General features: G+C 34.4%; 1 protein-coding gene across 3 annotated transcripts; it reads right to left on the minus strand.

Moving 5' to 3' along the window:
* Positions 1–11,729: 11,729 nt before the first annotated feature.
* LOC120067905 (probable protein phosphatase 2C 13) lies at positions 11,730–17,871 on the minus strand. 3 transcript variants are annotated; one of them, XM_039019530.1, is made up of 3 exons: positions 17,656–17,789; positions 16,738–16,923; positions 11,730–13,200 (listed from the first exon to the last, which is right to left on the minus strand). In XM_039019530.1, the coding sequence occupies exons 2-3, from the start codon at positions 16,762–16,764 to the stop codon at positions 12,217–12,219; spliced, it is 1,011 nt and encodes a 336-aa protein (XP_038875458.1). In that variant the 5' UTR covers positions 16,765–16,923; positions 17,656–17,789; the 3' UTR covers positions 11,730–12,216. The 3 variants fall into 3 exon arrangements, with proteins under 3 accessions (XP_038875458.1, XP_038875457.1, XP_038875455.1); XM_039019529.1 differs by having other exon boundaries at positions 15,176–16,923; XM_039019527.1 differs by lacking the exon at positions 16,738–16,923 and having other exon boundaries at positions 17,656–17,871.
* Between the last annotated feature and the right edge of the window lie 1,462 nt (positions 17,872–19,333).

Below are 19,333 nucleotides of genomic sequence, written 5' to 3' on the forward strand. Positions count from 1 at the left end.
GGATTAAATAAAATAAAAATAAAATAATATATTTTATTTTATTTTATTCTTTTCTTAATTCCCATTATTTTCTTAAATTTCCTCCTTTTCCAATTTGGAATTAATTCCTTCATCAATTTCCAACATAAATTTCCAACTTCAATAATCAAATTCCAATAATTATTCTTAAATGTCCAAAATTCCAAAAATGCTCCCAATTAATATAAATTACTAAAATTATACTACAACAAAATTTTGAAGTGTTCCAACTAAGGTGATTCAATCACGAGGTGATTTATCACACCGCGCTTACTATTACTACATGGTAAGAGATTTAAAATCAGACATTTCCCAAATATATTATATGAATATTGTTTAATATTAATTTTTTTCATTGTACAGAATAATTTTATCAAAGAAGTATAACAATATTTAGTGCAACACGATTTATCAGAGTTGGATTCAATGTGTGACAAAACATTGGTCAACATAGAAATTATTATTCAACAAACAGGACGATTCAATATTATTGACTGATCAAAGACATATTCGTCGTAGATGACAACAACAACAGTAATTTAGAAGCACACGAAACCCTGTGGAGTAAGGGCTAAAGGGTTATCTTTAAATTTCATGTATACTTCTATTTTCAAATTAAAGAACTAATTGTAAATTTTTTTTAGTATCATGAGATATTTATTTATTTGTAGAGAGATTACTACTTAGTGAAGTCATAATTTTTTTTTAATATGAGTACAGAATAATTAAGTTTTCATTGCAGATTAAATATATAATTAAGTTTAGTAATGAAGGAATTTGTTACCTAAAAATTAGAAAATAAACAGTTGAATTGATTTTTTTTTTTTTTTAAAAAAAAAAAGTAATCGTGGACTGGGTCCAGGATTATGGAAACCATGGACCCAGTCACGAGTACGTGCTTGACCAGTCCATCGACTGTGTTGATATGGTGCTGACTGGATTAAAGCCTAATCGTGTACGGTACACGATTTCCCTTCCCCATCAAAACTACGATATTTTTATCAATACTTTCCATTTCCACCTATTTTTTAAAAAAATTTCCCATATACCCATTTTTGTCATTAATTTAAAATTTAACTATATTCTTGAACTTAGTCCCAGTAATTTGCATATTTCTTAAGTTCAATGGTTGAATTATTAGCCAAATTTTAAAATAAAAAACAACTTTTTAAAAGTTTTTTTTTAGTTCTCAAATTTTGGCTTGGTTTTTTAAACCATTGGTGAAAAGTAGATAATAAAGGAAAAAATTTGGAGGTGGAAGGAGTGTCATAGGCTTAATTTTCAAAAACAAAAACAAAAGAACAAAATAGTTATCAAACGAGACTTATTTTTTTAGTTTTCAAAACTTGGCTTGATTTTTTAAACTATTAGTAAAAAAAAAAAGATAATAAAGTAAGAAATTTGGGGGTGAAAGTAGAGTCTATAAGTTTAATTTTCAAAAAAAAAAAAGTTACGAAATAGGATTTTAACTTTTGGTTTTTGCTTTTGAAAATTACGCATATAAACACTAAAAAATAGCTTTTAAAAACTTGTTTTTGTTTTTGGAATTTGGCTAAGAATTCAACTATTATATTTAACAAAAATGCAAATTATTGTAAGAAATGAGGAAGGAATAAGCTTAATTTTCAAAATCCTAAACACAAAAAACGAAATGGTTATCAAACATGGCCTTATTTATTATTAGGTTTAAATACTATTTCTTACTTTACTTTTAATTTTAGTTCATTTTGGTTTTTATACTTTCAAACTATCTATTTTTGTTTCGATTATTTTAATTTTTGTTCATTTTAGTTCCTATACTTTCATAATATTCATTTTAATCCTTGTATTTTAACTTTAGTTCATTTGGTCTCTTCATTTTCATTTTTACGGGGATCAAAATAGTCACTTTTTTAAAAATTAAAGGATCAAAATGAACTAGTGAAAGTATAATAATTAAAAAGAACAAAATAAACCAAAGTTAAAAGTATAGGAACCAAAATGGTCATTTTGAAAGTAGAGAGACCAAAATGAATAAAAAATCAAAAGTACAAGTACCAACTTAGTATTTAAACCTTATTATTATTTATTATTAGTTGGTTAAATTATTAAAAAAAAAAAAAAAAAAAACCCCTTTAACTATAAATTTGAAGTTTTGTTTCAAAATAGTTTTTATAGATTTTTGTGGCAAATTTATAGATGTAAGAGTTTGTATAATTTTATGCGAGTAAATCTAAACACATATATGAGAAATGTTATCTTCTCTTTTCAACCCCACACCACCATTTTTTTGGTTCTTTAGTTTATAGTTTCTTTAACCCTAAATTGCAAATTTACTTTCGGTATGCATATCAGTTAACAAACTTTTAGGTCAGTTTAATAGGAAAAACAAAAACTTTTGGGTTGTTTTAAAAAAGAAAAAGTCCAAACTTCAGTTAAAATTGAACAATTTTAAATGTTTAATTGATTTGTAGCAAGAATATAATTGAAACTACCCATAGTTTAGAGGCGTTTTTTAATAGTTTAAATAGGATCAAAACTTTCTTTTAATTGTTTTAAATGAAAACTGCTATAAATATTTTTAAATATAGCAAAATTTCACTATCTATTCGTAATGTATAATGACATTTTACTATATTTGTGAATTAATAGGCTCATTTTCTTATATTAGTTTATTATAAAATTTTAAAATACATCTTTTTATAGAAGTTATATGTGATTTTATTAAATATTGTTCATTATGTTGTTCGTTTTTTGAATTATTTTAATATTTTTAATCACAATTTAGTAGATAAAAATCTTAAATCTAAAACCTAATTAAAAATGTTGTTTTCACACAAAATAAAATACGATAAAAATGTTAAATAAACTCATTTATTTTAGTTTTAATAAAATAAAGTTTTTGTACAAAATTCACAAATTTATCTATTCAATTTTAGATGCTAGTTTGTATCTCCAATTCTAACTCATTTTAATTTTTTTATAGTAATTTTCCTTAAAAGATTATTTTATTAACCGTAATCTATGTCCAAATAAAACACTTAAAAAAAATCTTATGAAGAAAGATTTTTTTTTTTTTAAAAAAAGTACATACATGAAGTTGAAAAATTGTAGACAGTGTCTAAGAATAAGAAAAACAACACGACAATGTGAGAATAATAATGAAACAATATATATAAAATGCTACAAAAGAAAATAGAGAGATCAAATTAGCAAAAGGGTTGTTTTTAAATATAGAAAAATGAATCAAAATTTACAAAATATAGTAAAATTTTAGAACTATCAATGATATACGTTGATAGACATTGATTGACTATTAATGACATTGATAGACGCTTATAGAAGTCTATCAATGCCTATCCATATCTATCATTGATAGTTCTAAAATTTTAAAATATCTTGTAAATATTTTCAATAGTTTTACCCTTTGAAATAATTCTTCATAGCAAAATTAAAACCAAAACCAAAACAAACGGAAGAAGAAAATTAAGAAAAGATATTTGATGCAAATTGAAGGTTTAGTTTACTATTTAGGAAACAAATTTAGATTTGAAATCTTAATTTTATTTATTTATTTATTTTTAATTTTTAGATAACATGATTTTTTAAAATTTTAAATTTAGAAAAAACGTAAAAGACCAAATCTGATTGTATTTTTAATATAAAAAAAATCAAATAAAACCAAAATTTGAATTCAAAATTTAGATTTCAAATCTTAATTTGATTTTATTTTCTTATTTTTAACTTTTAGATAACATGATTTTTTTTTCTTTTAAATTTTGGAGAAAAAAGTGAAAAACAAAAATTGATAGATTTTTTTTATAAAAAATCAAATAAAACCCAAATTTAAAACCAAAACCACGTGAATAAAGGTTTAAATTAGCTGTTAATAGAACAAATTTAGGTTTCATTTGATTTTTTTATTTTAAATTTTTAGATAACATGATTTTTTCTTTTAAATTTAGGAAAAAGGATGAAAACCCAAATTTGATAGATTTTTTTATTAGAAAAAATATAACCCAATTTTGAAACCAAATCCACGTGAATGAAGCTTTAGCTAGATTTCAAATCTAAATTTCATTTGTTTTTTTCTTTTTAAATTTTAAGAATTCTTTTTTGTTTTAAATTTAGAAGAAATGTGAGAAACTAAATTTGATAGCTTTTTTTTTTTATTAAAAAAAGTTGTTTTCAAATATAGGAAAATGAACCAAAATATTTACAATTAATAGCAAAATATCAGACTGTGATATTTTTTTATTAATTATAAATATTTTCAGCAATTTTATTATTTAAAATAAATTTTCATTAAAAAAAATAAATAAAATCCAAGTTAAAATCAAATCCATGTAAATGATAAAGTAAAATCTTTAAAATCAGATTTCTGTAATTGATTTAATTATCAATTTTTTTTAATAAGTAATATTATCATACAACAATTGGAGGATCCCACAGCCTAGGATCAAGGCACCACGAGCTCTTAATAGAATCAAAGATTAAAACCATAGTAAAAGAAAAGAGAATAACCGTCCAGAGAAACAGTCGCGAAACAAAAACAAACCCCACAAATTGAGGGCAACACCCAAAAAAAAAAAAAACAAAAGACCGAACACAATAAGGAAGAAATAAAATTAATAAAAACTAGAGAAGACAAAAAAGATTAACATGCTAGGAAACAGCACGAACACGAACCATAGAGATAATAAGATGGAATAAAGCAGACGTCGTTCTTGGATGACCTCCATACAGCTTTTAATTCCTCTCCTGCCAGATATAATAAATAGAAGCACACCATAAGACTCGAAAACAACTTACTTCGCACCCCCTTACCTGCCCCCACTCGACAAACCCAACTCAGCTTGACATCCCACCCAGCCACCCGATGAGACGACCTCAACAGACACACAACACCCGACCAAACCTCTATCCCAAACCCACACTTGAAGAATAAATGATCCCGAGACTCCCAACCCCCCACACAAAAGAGACACGCACCATCAGACGAGACATTCCACCTCCTAACCCAATCCCAAGTATCCAACCTATCCCTCACAGCCAGCCGTGCACAAAAAGAATATCGAGGAATACCACCCCCAGACCACAAAAACCGCACCCAATACACTCTAGGAAGATGATGACGCAAACTCTCCCACGCACTCGCATTAGACAACCGATCATTAGCACTCGGCACCCATGTCCAATGATCCTCACCACTCACTCTAGGCCCCGCTGCCTAAATCAACTCCCAAATCTCATGCAATTCACGCGAAACAGAAGGCCACCTCTAGCCTCCCTCTCTATCCAAAAAATATGATAACCGCGCCTCTCTAATACTCGGCGCATCAAACACCACCCTAAGACCATACGTCTCCAAAATCGCACCCCCAGGCAACCACGGATCCCACCATACAAAACACCTCTTCTTATCACCCACCTTCAAACGAACCAACTGCTTAAATTTATCCCGACAACGAAGGATAGCCCTCAAGCACCAGGATCTCCCCGCCTCACACCAAATCACCTACAAAGATCGCCCTCTCAAAACATACTCATCCATCCACACCACCCACAAAGAGTCGGACTTAACCAACAGAAGCCAAAGAAGCTTCATAATAGCCTCCTGGTTCTACGACTCTACATGCTTAATGCCCAACCCCCCCCCCCCCCCACCCTTCAGTAAGCAAACCTCATCCCAAGCAACCCACGCACAACCATGACCTTCCACCTTGCCTCTCCATAAATAAGCCCGCAAAGACGATTAACCTCATTAGAGACACAAGCAAGTAAAACAAAGATGCTGGACCAGCATACCTGAAAGGACTGAACTACAGACTTCATTAATTGCAACCTCCCAACAAACAAAAGCAAACGAGCCACCCAACTCCTAATACGAGCAGTAATCCTCTGGATCAACGGAGCGCAATCCACAGCCTTAAAACTACCAGCCAACAACAGTAACCTCAGATATCTGACAAGCAGAGAACTAAGAGCAAACCCCATAAAGGCAGCAAGCTCCTTAGCCTCAACAGAATCCACTCCCGCAACAAACATAAAGCTTTTCCCCTCATTTGCAACTAACCCCGACATCTCCACAAAATCCGCCAAAACCATCCTCACAAAATCCAAAGAACCCTGGTCAGTCGCATAGAAAATCATGAGATCATCAACAAAAGCCAAATGAGTCAGACTAACACCTTCACAACGGTCATGGAACCTAAACTACACAGGAGGCTTATTTAACAACCTCGAAAGAACTTCCATTACCATCACAAAACAGAAAGGGAGATAATGGATCACCCTGTCTCAGTCTCTTCCTACCCAGGAAAAAACCCTGAAGAGATCCATTGATCATAACAGAGAAAGAAACTGTACATGAGTACCAATAGCCAAAATCACTCCAAACAGAAAATCTCAATTTACTGAATCATAAGCCTTTTAGAGATCCACCTTCAACTGCAGTTTCCCCCTATTTAACCGATAACCCCCCACAAGCTCCTGACACAAAAGAATGTTATCAATAATAGACCTGCCAGGCATAAAAGAAGACTGGTTACTACCAATGAAAGTTGGAAGCCACACCCGTAACCTCTTTGCCATAACTTTCAGAATGTACTTATACACCACATTACAACAGGATATAGGACGAAAGTCCCCTATACGCTTAGCACTAGCTCGCTTAGGAATAAGCGTGATAGTAGTGGCATTAACTCCACAAGATAGGTAACATGACTAAAAAAAAATCATAACTACATCACAAAAGTCATCACCAACTACACTCCATGCAAATTTATAAAAATCCACTGAGAACCCACCCGGGCCTGGGGCCTTTCCAAACTTCACAAAAAAAATAAAGCCCTCTGAACCTCCTCCCTAATTACTGGACGACCAAGAGCCTCAACACACTCCCCAAGCCAGCTGAACTGCACAATATCCCCAATTCGAGAGTAAGATCTCTATACCCCACAAACTGAGACCCCAAACTACCACGGAAAAAGTTTACAGCCACTCCTGCCACCCACTCATGAGAAGAATGTCGAACGCACTCGAATCAACAACTAAAAACAAACCATTCCTACTACGCCGAGAAAGAACGGAGCGATGAAAAAACGTCATGTTTTGATCGCCCAACTCCAACCATCTCATCCGGGATTTCTGCCTAAGAGACGCCTTCTCCAATCTAGCTGCCGATCAGAACACCTCGGTGGCCCGAGCGGTCTCTGAACATATGACTCCGATAAAGAATCCCTCTCAACTGCTGCCTGAGCAGCCTCCATAACCTGCCTAGTCGTCTGCACCTTATCAGACAACAAAGAGAGACGTCTTCCAAAAGAAGCATGCAAAATCGACTTCAAAGCCCTCAGATTCCTTAAAAAACTTACCATAAGGTAACCCTCCGAATGCCTTCTCCACACAACTGAAACAACATCCATAAATCCATCAGACTCCGCCCAATGGCTAAAATAACGAAACGAAGGTGGAGGACGACTCTTCACCTCACCTCTCGAAACTAGAAGAGAATTATGGTCAGAAATCCCCCACGAACCAACTCTAACCTCTGAGTAAGAATAAGCCACCATCTAGGCCTCATTAACCACACAATGATCCAAATAACATAAGAGATCATTCCCCTAAACTTTACTAGTCCAAGTGAATCAGTTCTCTAGCACACCCAACTCAACTAGATTCACATTCAACAAAGCCCTATCAAACTTCTTCATCTCTCCCAAACTAGGACAACCACCATAAGCCTTCGAACTATTACGAATAACATTAAAATCACCCATAGCAATTCCAGGACACTTCCAAGCAAAGCATATATCAACCAAACTACACCACAAGTTAAGCCTATCCCTTGCCAAATTAGAAGCATAGATCAAACCTACATGCACACGAACATTAGATGCAATATCCACCAATGACTCAAAAATAATCTGATCCCCATTGACATCTGGGATGAAATCATAAACACTCCTCTGCTACAACACCCAAATTCTCCCCACTCCACTCAAACTGTAGTTACACACACAACCCCAAATCTCTCCAAACCTATAAAACACCGCATCAAAGTTTTCCTGCCTAACCCGGGTCTCAAGCAAACAACAGAAACTAACAAAAGAAGAACGAAGAAAATCCACCACAACCATAAATTTGACAAGGTCATTCAACCCTACATTCCATGAACACCAGTTCATGATAACGGCAAGGAATCACACAAACTACCTCCCCCAGGGCTCTTGCCCGTGCTCCCTAAAATCTCATCCATAACAAGCAACGGATCAGGGTTCGATTGCACTATAGCCAGTGTCAATGAATCACCCCCTCATCACTCAAAATGTCAAACTGATTACGCTTATCAACATGTTTCACAAACCCTGTAATCCTAGAGGAACTACGAACTATTCTACTACCCAAGGGTGACGAACCTGGAGATCCACTACCACCTCTACTCCCAACAACTCCCTTCTCACGCCGCCTACGACTAACCAATTTGAAGTCACCATCACACCCTCCACTACCATTCACCACCACAGAAGTAGCTACCCTCCTTACATCAGCTCCACTAGACCCCCCATTGCCCATGCCACCTTTTTCACCCAACTTTCCCGAACCACCCTCATTAACCACCACAATACTTAAAATCCTAAACCTTTGACACACTCTTCTTTTCACACATAGCAGCAGTATGTCCAAACGAACTACAACATCCACACTTACGTGGTTTCCACACATACGTCACTGGAACAATGAACTCCTGACCCCATATACGAACAGTAACCGTAGGGGGTATTAACAATTCCGCATCTACCTCTACACAAACTCTAGCATACGATAAACGACGCCTCTCTCTAGTTGCTACATCAAAAGATATAGGCCTACCCATAACACTAGCCAACACTACTAAACCCTTATCCATCAATAACTACAAGCGAACACATTCCAATTTAATCCAGGTTAGATAAAAATTAGACACAAAGGTTTCAGGGACGATACCTGGTGACCATTGTTGCAGTAAGATGGGTTTGCCACCCAAGTGCCATGAACCATTATCAAGCACCCAGTCTGAGACTCAAATTTGAGGAATTTAAAAATAATTAGGTTGTTGTTTAGCAAAGTAATGGTGGCATCTCCACATGTCCCCAAATCCTCTGAATAAACCGATAAACCACGAAATACAGTAGTCTCACATCCACAAACTGACCTATTAAGGATTTGTCCCACATACTAATTCCCGCATCAAGAACATCCTCACAAGGTTCAACAACAACTCTATCATCCTCAACCAATGGAGGAGTAAATTCGAGGTTGCCCTTCAAATTCGAGCCAAATAGGGTCGACCATGGTTTCCTCCCCATCGAACCAAAATTGCCCTCACTCGAACCAGCCTCCTTTCAACCAAATCGAGAATCTGGCCCAGTTGAACCGAAATAAGACTCCCTCATCGAGCGAATTGGAAAAATGGGCGCAACCTGACTCACACTAGCTTTGGCCTGTCCCACCTCTCCCAACCCAGCCCGCCAACTTTCCTCAGGCCCATAACCCTTCAGCCCATCCTGCGCATCTCTCAAACCTCCCAGCCCAAACCACCTATCATCAGGCTCACGACTCAACCACCCTTTGAACCCAAACCTTCCAGCACCAACCTCTCATCAATCTCCCCTTCCTCAAGCCTAGCCCTGGCAGAACCTCCCCCTCGCAGCCCAACCCTTCCCTCTAGCCCACAACTCTGCCTACTTTCCCCATCCAGCCCCTCCCTTGCCCTTCATTCCACCAGACCCAGAAAGTCCCCCATCCTCCAGGTGGGACTCCAACAAAAGCCCATGAACCTCACCTGAGCCCAACCCACTCTTTAGCACACCCAGCCCAGTTCCCCCAACAGCTCCAACCTCAAAACCAAACCCGCCCAAATTACTCCCACTAATTTGTGGATTTTTTTAAAAAAAAAATTTAGACAAGCTTGTCGAAAGTTTTTTCCCACTAATTTGGGAAAATTATCCTATAATATGGTTGAGAATTGCTCACATTTATTATATGCCATATTAGTTAAAGATAAGAATTACACATTATTATGAATATTATAATAATAAATAGATGTTCATTGTTTAGTGTCTCAAAAGCCATGTATCACCCTTTCATGTCGTCCCATTTACTAATTATCCATGTTTGGTGTCCATAGAGTCCACATCATATAAGTCCACATCCATGTTTGGTGTCCCATTTTCTATAAATAGTGGCATTTAGTTGATCTTAAAATGACACACACATTGGGTAAATTTCATACAAATTAGAGAAAGTGGAGAAATTTGAGAATTTTCTCATTTCTCATTTTGTTATTTTATTTTATTTGTATATTATGTTTTATTTATTTTAATATTTATCTATTTTATTATTATATTATATTTTATTACCATTCGTGTTCCCGTTGTGCTCCTCAAATTCACAACACATATTTAGTATCTAAATTTTTAGATTTGTACCTATTGTGGTTAACTTTAAAAAAATGTTTAATTAGACAATGAACATTAAGAATGTTTAAGAAGTCCTTTTATCATCAATTTCAATCTAAGAGGTCCTTCCCATATTAAAAATTTCAAAAATTAATTGATGACTTAAATATAAAATTGAATAATGTCTAACCCTAAACTTTCACTTATAATAGATCTAGATTTTTATTAAACACAATCAGAAATAGATAAATTTATTGAATACATCTTTTTTTAAAAAGAACACAAATTTCAAAGTTTAAAAATATACCTCAGACACTTTTTAAAGTTTTAAGACTTATATAACATTTTTCAAAACTCAAAGAATCAAATAGACTCAAATAAAAAGTTTAAAAGACTTTAACTAAAAATTACAAAAATGATAGAATAAAGACATTACACAAAATTTTTCGATAACCATTAGGCACTAAATTAAAATTTTATTGACGTAAGTACAAAATTGTTAGGACATATTTGGATTGATTAGAGAAAAAAATGTTATTTTTATTTAAACTCTTTTAATAAAAACGATTTAAATTATATTTAAAAGTGTTTCAAAAACTATATTGAGTGGTTATCAAATACTTCAATTTTTTCCAAAAGAACTTATTTACAAAATTTAAACACTTGAAAAGTTAAACCAAATATACTCTTAATTTACCTATTAAATTCTTCATAAATTTCAGATAGTTATTAAATATAAATGTAAAATTTAAGTATTAATTTTGTAATTTAACCATCATTGTTTAGGAAATAAAATTATTTGGAGTTGTCTGCACGTGTCCTTGCATATGGACCTTTTTGGATTTTGACAGCTTCTTCCAACGATGAAGCCGAAATTGACGAGGATTTCGTTTTCAAATCCATATTGGCATGAATAAATATCATTTTATACACATTTCAAACAAATAATTGTCATTTTAAATAATCAGCCGGCACTGACTATTTTTTGCCTTGTCATACAACATAAACATTTTGGTACTTTAAGAAGCTCAAATTTCATATCTGCATCATATTATTTAAATTATGTCTTGACCCGAGTTATATTATTGTACAATTGAACACGATCCAACTCAATAGATAAAACATTAATTACTATTCTAAGAGTTTATGGTTCAATCTTTCAATCCATTTTATGTCATTCCGCCCTTTTAGAGTGCAACATGTTTAACATGTTGATACCTTAAGAAAGAAGCTTGGATTTATAGTATTAGATGATCTAAATTATGTCGTGAAACGAGTTACAATGTACAATTGAACAGAAATAGTTGAATCAGCTCGATAGATAAGATACTAATTACCATCTCAAATATCGATGGTTATATCTTTCAATCCCGCAATCTTTTAAATCTGAAAGAAAATTAACAAAAAAGAAACAAAATGCATGGGCACCATTGTTTTATGCCATTTCAGCCTTCTAGAGTGCTACATGCTTTGTTCAACTAAAAATCCAAAGAAAGACAGAAACACATAAAATAAACAAAAAGAAGGCCAAATTCCGAGGCCTCCAGGGGATCAAAAAGCTTCTCATTATCACTTTACAAATAATGCCGGAGGGAACAAAATTCCTATTAGGTTGGCTAGTTCCAAAATCTAATTGACCGCAGTCATGTTAATCAGTTTCTCTGTATCCCTACAAAACTGCTGGCTGCTTTTTTTTTTATCTTTTTTCTTTTTTTGGGTTTCTTCTGAAGCAAAATCATAAACAGACCAGAATTGATTATGCTTGAAAATGCGATAATCAGTTACCTTCTAACAAGCTCCTCAATCTACTTGTAGCCTCCTCTGTCAGATTACATGACTTGCATATTCGCTGCTGAGGAACGCAGCTCGGAGAAGAAAAGCAGATTACAATTGCAGTAAGATTATCTGATGTGTTGAGACGCAAAGCTTCCTGGACTAATTCTCGAGAACTTTGATGAGGGTCATTGTGCTTCCTCAACCCACGTCGAACGAGACTGACAGCATATTGGCTTGACATAACATCCCAAATCCCGTCACAGCCAAGAATCAAGAACTCGTCATCATTTGTTAAAATAACATGCTCCACTTGTGGATCAGCAATGAGAGGTGATGAGGACCCATTTGGTAATTTCAGGTCCCAATCCCCTAAGGTCCTGGTCACTGAAATATAGCCATTAACATACCCATCATCTACGAACCCACCCATCCCTTCCACTCGCTTGAGCTCAAGTAAATTAGAAGGTCTGTGATCTTGAGACATTGGGACTGCTATACCTTTCCTACATAAGACTGCTCGGCAGTCACCGGCATTTGCAACAAGCAAATGCCTCCCAAGAACCAACGCCGTTAATGCAGTTGTCCCACACGAGCTGCTAACACTTTGCTCATCAGCCAAGGCAAGATCTGCCAGTTGGAATGCTTTGCGATGAGAGTTCTCCAAATCTTTCAGGGAAATAGAATCAATGTCCTGCATTTTTAACCAATCAGCATCTTCAAAGAATAATCTCATGGCATTCCTCTTGAGAAAAGCAGCTGCGTGAGGCCCTCCATGACCATCAAAAACAGCATAGAAACCATTAGGCATAGAACATTTGAACACAGATCTGAGGTGGGCAGACAGATCATCAATGCAGACATGTTCATCATCCATAGAATCCCGAGCTCCAATGTCTGCATAGCTACCAGATCGAATGTTTGGAACAAAATCTATGGCAGTTGATTTTATATGCACATCTTCAACAATATCTGAGCAACTAACTGCCTGCTTGACCAAAGATAAAAAAGCAGGGTAAGGAATTCTCCAGGCATTCGAGAATTTGGTATGGAATGCAGTATCATATATTAACAATATAAGGACAGAAAACATCTAAAATATGTCGTGCTAGTAATTACTAACTAGTAGAAAGCAAACCAAGCAAATATAGCGTCAGCAGAAGATCTGTATATTAGCAGTGGTAACATTATTTTCTACTTTTGTAATCGTTACATGTTAAGTATGAATATCTTAGTAGCTTAATGTTGCTGGATCATTCATACTAATAATATAAGGACAGAAAACATCTAAAATATGTCGTGTTAGTAATTACTAACTAGTAGAAGCAAACCAAGCAAATATAGCATCAGCAGAAGATCTGCATATTAGCAGTGGGAAAATCAATCACACTTTATATAAACAATCCAGCAACATAGAGCTACTAAGATTTTCATACTTAACATGTAAGGATTACAAAAGTAGAAGATAATGTTCCCTATTAATATCCAGAGAAGTCGCATTTTCTTGCACTTCGAACCTCAGCCCCACCTCTCCCAAATTAAACAGTTGATTTTGCAAAATAAATAATTTAGTTTGAAAAATAATCAACAGAAAATGTAAATGACTAAGTAGGAAAATGAATGAAGTTGACATTTTTGGTCTCTCATATAGTATGTATTTAAGTGGTAGTTGTGAGTCTAGTGATAAGAGTTATAATTATAATTTGGATTGGAATGAAATGAGGGGGAGGCATGAAGTTGACACCTTAAGTTCGAAGGGCTAGCGTCCTTGTTTAATCTTTGATCTTAGAGATGTAGAAAATCCAATTTAAGGGTTACCATGGCTCACAAGTCTGAACACAAACCTTCATCGTCAAAAAGGGTTTTGCTTCATTGTGAAATAAATTTAAAAATTAAAAAAAAAAGGTTTTTCTTCAGAAGTAAGGAAAAGACCACGCATTAAAGGAGAATTGTTGGGGTTAGTTGTTCAGATTTTTTAATAGATCTAGAATAGTTTTGGTTCCGATTTCAATTGGAAGGGAAAAAATAAGGGTTCACAGAAGTCTAAAGTTCTTTAGTAGTAAAAGAGCTTGACAGGTTTGAGCTGAAGGGTGTTGCTACTTGCTAATTAGAAAAGTTAAATGAGGAGGGAGAAAAGGTAAAAATACAATGGAAACCCATCGCTTAGTAGGTTTAGCTTAAATTTTGCTCAGATCATTTTCAAAGGACAGAGCTGGAGCAGAGCCGGGGTGCTTTCTGGTAGTTAGTTGAGAAGGTTAGGTTTCAAACGATTTTCAAATCCTCACATTGTATTTAATTGCCTTGGTTTCTTGAAGCCGCTTGCTGTTTGTTGTGGTAGGGTTATGCCATGATAAGCTATTAGCTACTGGGTTTCTCTCTTCCTAAAGTTCTTCCAATAGGATGTGAAGTTCTTGAAAGCCACTATTTTAAACCTGCGACAATTTCTAGTCATCCTAGAAAGGGAAACAAAAAACTAACAAAATGCAATTACATTGATTAAAAGAAATTACAAAATTACAGTCCTATCCAAAGGATTACAAAAAAGATTTCCAATGGGCTATAAGAGAGCTTAAAATACAATTACAAAACAGCGAAACCAATTTACACCACATAAGTAAAAGATTCAAAATCCTGTTGTGTCTGAGAAAATGTGTGAATTCCTCTAAGACATATAGACCATACATTGGTGTAGGTAAAGCCAATGAAAAACCAAAACTCTTTGCTATGAGAAGCCCAAAAAGATCTAGCAAAAGAACATGAAATAAAGAAGTAACTTGGTGATTTCGAACCATTAGAGCACATGATGCATCATGAAAGAGACAAACCAATGCCAAGCGAACTGCATTGTAGCTCGTCTTAGGTGATAAGGCATGAGTAGGTAAGCTCCTAGGCCCCCACATAAAGAACTTAACATTTTTCGGGAAATCTTCTATTCCAAATTGACTCGAGAACAGCTTCTTTACCTTGAATACCCATCGATGCAAAGGTTCTGGAGGAGTTTTGAAGAGAAACCAATCTTGTCTAAGTTCCATTCCCAGAATGACCTACTGACCTCTCAGTTATTAGAAAGGGCATGTGAGAGTCTTGCTCATTCAACAATTTCAGTCTCCTACATGTCTTCTACACTTTAAATTCCAGGATGCTGATACATTAGACCATAAATATAGAGGCTTCTTTATTGAGAATGAGGGCATATATGGAGGGGTTGACATCCCTCAATGCCCTATTACCATTAATTTGAAAAAGATAAACTGAAGATAAACCACATGAGGGTAGAAAATCTCTTCATGCTCATTAGTAATAGCCCACAAAATTGCTTTTCCTAAGTCCAACTTGTAGCAGAAAAAATAAAATCAACAGAAATCGTGAAAGAAACCCTCCCAACCTATATAACATTGCAACTATTATTCCATTGTTAGGATCGACTTCGAGGATGAAACTTTTCAATTCAACATGCCTCTCCCACCGAATGAAGTTTTATCATAGTTACTAGAACTGTACAGGGTTGTTCAAAGTCTGCTCACAACAGGTGTGAGGAGATTTTTCCTCTTTAAAGGATTTAAGATGAAGCATGCACCTAAAGCTCTCAGCCATGCTCTACTCTACTATACCCTTCTCCTCGCCAAGTTAATCTAACACACCTACAGCACAACACCAACCAATGGAGGGAGAGAGGGCTCAATAATACACAGGAGACCTTCTCCCGAGCAGAAACCTAGCCCCTTCAATTACCAAAGCCTTGCTTTTAATACACAGAAAAAAAAAAAAATTAAGACAAATAAAAATCGGGCAGAATCAAATAGAAGACCCCCAATCTAAGTTGATAAGGAATAAGGGGATCTTCAAAAGGAATTGTGAATAGCACTCCAATGGGAGGCTGTACATTTGACCCATCACAAAATTTACAAAAGAATTATAAATATTAGAAATATCATAAGTTGGCCTAGTGGTAAATAAGGGAGCATGACCTTGATAAAAGGCTAAGAGGTCCTAGATTCAATCCATGTTGGCCACCTACCTAGGATTTAATATCCTATGGGTTTTATTGATATCTAAATGTTGTAAGGTCAGACAGTTGTCCCGTGAGATTAGTCGAGGTATGCATAAGCTAGCCTGAACACTCATGTATATCAAAAGAAAAATTATAAATATCAGAAATGATCCAAAATTCATTTCTTATCAAAGAAGCAAAAGGAAAACTTTCATCGCATTGGACCAGAGCATTTTAGCTAAATAAAAGCTCTCCCTCACTCTCTCATGTTTTATGAAGGCCCCAAATAAAAATAAGATCAAATTGTGCTGAGTCGCATTCAAGCAAGACAAAGGAAAGTATGAAAATAGAAATGGAGACAAAAATAAAGGAAATTAAGTAGGTTCAAGAAGGGGAAATTTGTAAGGATGGGTCAAATTTCGAGGCCCATTTGAAATTTGGCTCAACTTTCAAAAACACTCAAATTTTGGCCTTCTAATGACGTCAGCCATATGTAAAATGTCCGTTTAGTCCCCAAAATGCTCGATGTCGTACATGCATCGTAGATTTTCGCTCGTTCATCTCGTTTTGGACTCATTCCTCTCGTTCTTCATCGAACAGATCGAACATTTTAAATTTTATTATTTAGTCCGCCGGCTTCTTCCTCTTCATCTTCTTCTTCCTCTTTCTTCTGCCTTTCTTTTTCTTCTTTCTTCTTTTGGCTTTCTTTTCTTCTTCTTTCTGAATTCAAATGAAGGAAAAAACTTAAAGGAAAAGACTCCAAAATTGATGAGTAAAAGCTAAAGGAAAAAACGAGAGGAAGAAGCGAGAGGAAGAAAAAAGAGGAAGAAGCGAGAGGAAGAATTCAAAAGAAGGGAAAAATCAAGGAAAAATGATGGAGAACAATGTGAATTGGGGAGCAAGATGAAGGAACGAGAGGAAAGAGCGAGAAATCTTTGTTGCATCTGGCCTCATGCGCGTTTTGAAGGTTAAAACGGTACTTTTGCACGTGGCTGGCATCATCAAGAGGCCAATTTTCAAGCGTTTTTGTGAGTCAAATTTTGAGTGGGCCTCAAAATTTGACCCATCCGTACAAATTTCCCATCAAGAAGGGATGCTTATTTTATTTTATTTTGTTTTATTTCTGCCAGAATCAGTAGATAGAATGATATTAACCAAACTCGATTTGAAGATTATCGGAAGATTGCAGCTATTCTTCCAATCCTACCCTAACATACGAGATGAAAATTAAACGAAATAAGCCATTCTAATTCCAGGAAAAGAAAATGATAACGGAGCTTTTACAATCAAATTATGGCAAAAGAAATAGATCAATCGCGATCAACATAAATACGAGCATACCCTCAACAAGAAACAAACGTGAAACGATCACCGCATACTGTATTCCACAGGCAAGAACGTAAAGATATGGGAAATGAAAAAATGAGAGGAAATTTGTGGGGAAATGCAGACCTCGGCAAAGACAGGTGAGGAAGAAGGGTGCGGCAAATCGATCTGAAGATCGCGATCGTCGGTTACGCGAAGATGATAATTGATTTTCATGAGAGGAACGGATTTTGGGCATTTGATCTCAGCTTCAGCTACCATCTTCTTCCGACTGGCGATCTAGGCAAATGGTACAGAGTATTCTTGATAATGAGGCAGGCAATTCAGGAGCTAAAAGGGTTTTTGTTTTATTAGGATTAAAGGATAATGTGTTTCCAAGTAATATATTTTGGATTTTTTTTTTTTTTTTTTTTTTTTTGATGTGGTGGTGGAAAAATTAGGTTGATAGTAAGAAGTTTTATGCTCATTAAGTTTATGTTAGCTAGGGTGGAAACAGTTCGGTTCGATTCGGTGGTCAAATCGAATCGAATGAATTTTCTAATATGTGAAATCAAACCGAACCGATTTATTGGTTCAAATCGAACTGAACCGACCGCAGGTTCAATTTCAAATTCGGTTTTGATATTTTTGAAAAATCTATGTTATATATATATATTTTTAATTAAAAAGCGATTCGGTTTTCAATTTGATTTTGTTCTTTAAATTAAAAACGGTTCGGTTTTGAATTTAGTTTTACTCTTTTGTTTATATATATAATTATATAGATAAATAAATATATATATATTAGTTAAAAACGGTTCGGTTCGGTTTCAAATTCGGTTTTCGAAATTGAAATCGAATCGAACCAAATTAATTCGATTTTAAAATTTCTTCAAACCGATTCGAACCACATTTTTCGATTTCACTGAGTTTTCGGCAGTTCGATATTTAGAAACGGTTCGATTTTGCGGTTTGAATAGCCACCCCTAATGTTAGCATATATTTTGAAGTTTTAAAAATTTAATTGTCTTATATCAAATAATAATAATAATGGATCTATATGATATTAATTACATAAAATTTTACATTTTGAATTTGTGTTGGTAAATCTATGATTTTTGCCAAAATTTAAAAGTTTTTAAGAATTACATTAAAATTTTGAAATTTTATAAATCGTTATTGTTCAGACAAGATTTCCAAAGGAATTTAATTTGTAAAATTTGTGTATTGATTTCAGTATAGTATAGTGGATACAATTTCTAATGTTTGATCATTTGCCTTATCTCAAATAAGGGATGAAATTTAAAATTTCTAATTTTCAGTCTTTAAGGAGTTACTTTGAACTTCAATCTTCTATAATTTAATAAAGTTTTAATCTTCCAAGTCTCCAATTTTCATAAGGTTGTAATTTTGAGATCGATTTGAATTTCAATCTTCTAGAATTCAATGAAGTTTTAATCTTCTAAGGCTTCAATCTTCAGATGATGGTAATCTCAAGATCAATCAGAACTTCAAAGTCTTGAGAGCTTCAGAACTTTAATCTTGATCTTCATAATTTTAATCTTGATCTCTAGAGCTTCAGCACGTTGTCGTCAATTTTTCGAACCTCCCCCAAATGAAAGGGAAAGACCTATGATTTCCATGAGTTTTAGTGAGCTTTGGCCCATTTGCTTTTGGGCTATTGTGTCAGACATATTTAAATAATAAAATGTTTAATTAAAGTATGAGCTATGTATGTGAATTAATAATTTATCATATTGGGTTGTTAGATTGGGCCATATTATGTGATCTAATTAATTAGGGTCCTAGATTCTTAATTGAGTAT

Source organism: Benincasa hispida, chromosome 12 (genome assembly GCF_009727055.1).
Source record: "Benincasa hispida cultivar B227 chromosome 12, ASM972705v1, whole genome shotgun sequence".
NCBI classification, from domain to species: domain Eukaryota; kingdom Viridiplantae; phylum Streptophyta; class Magnoliopsida; order Cucurbitales; family Cucurbitaceae; genus Benincasa; species Benincasa hispida.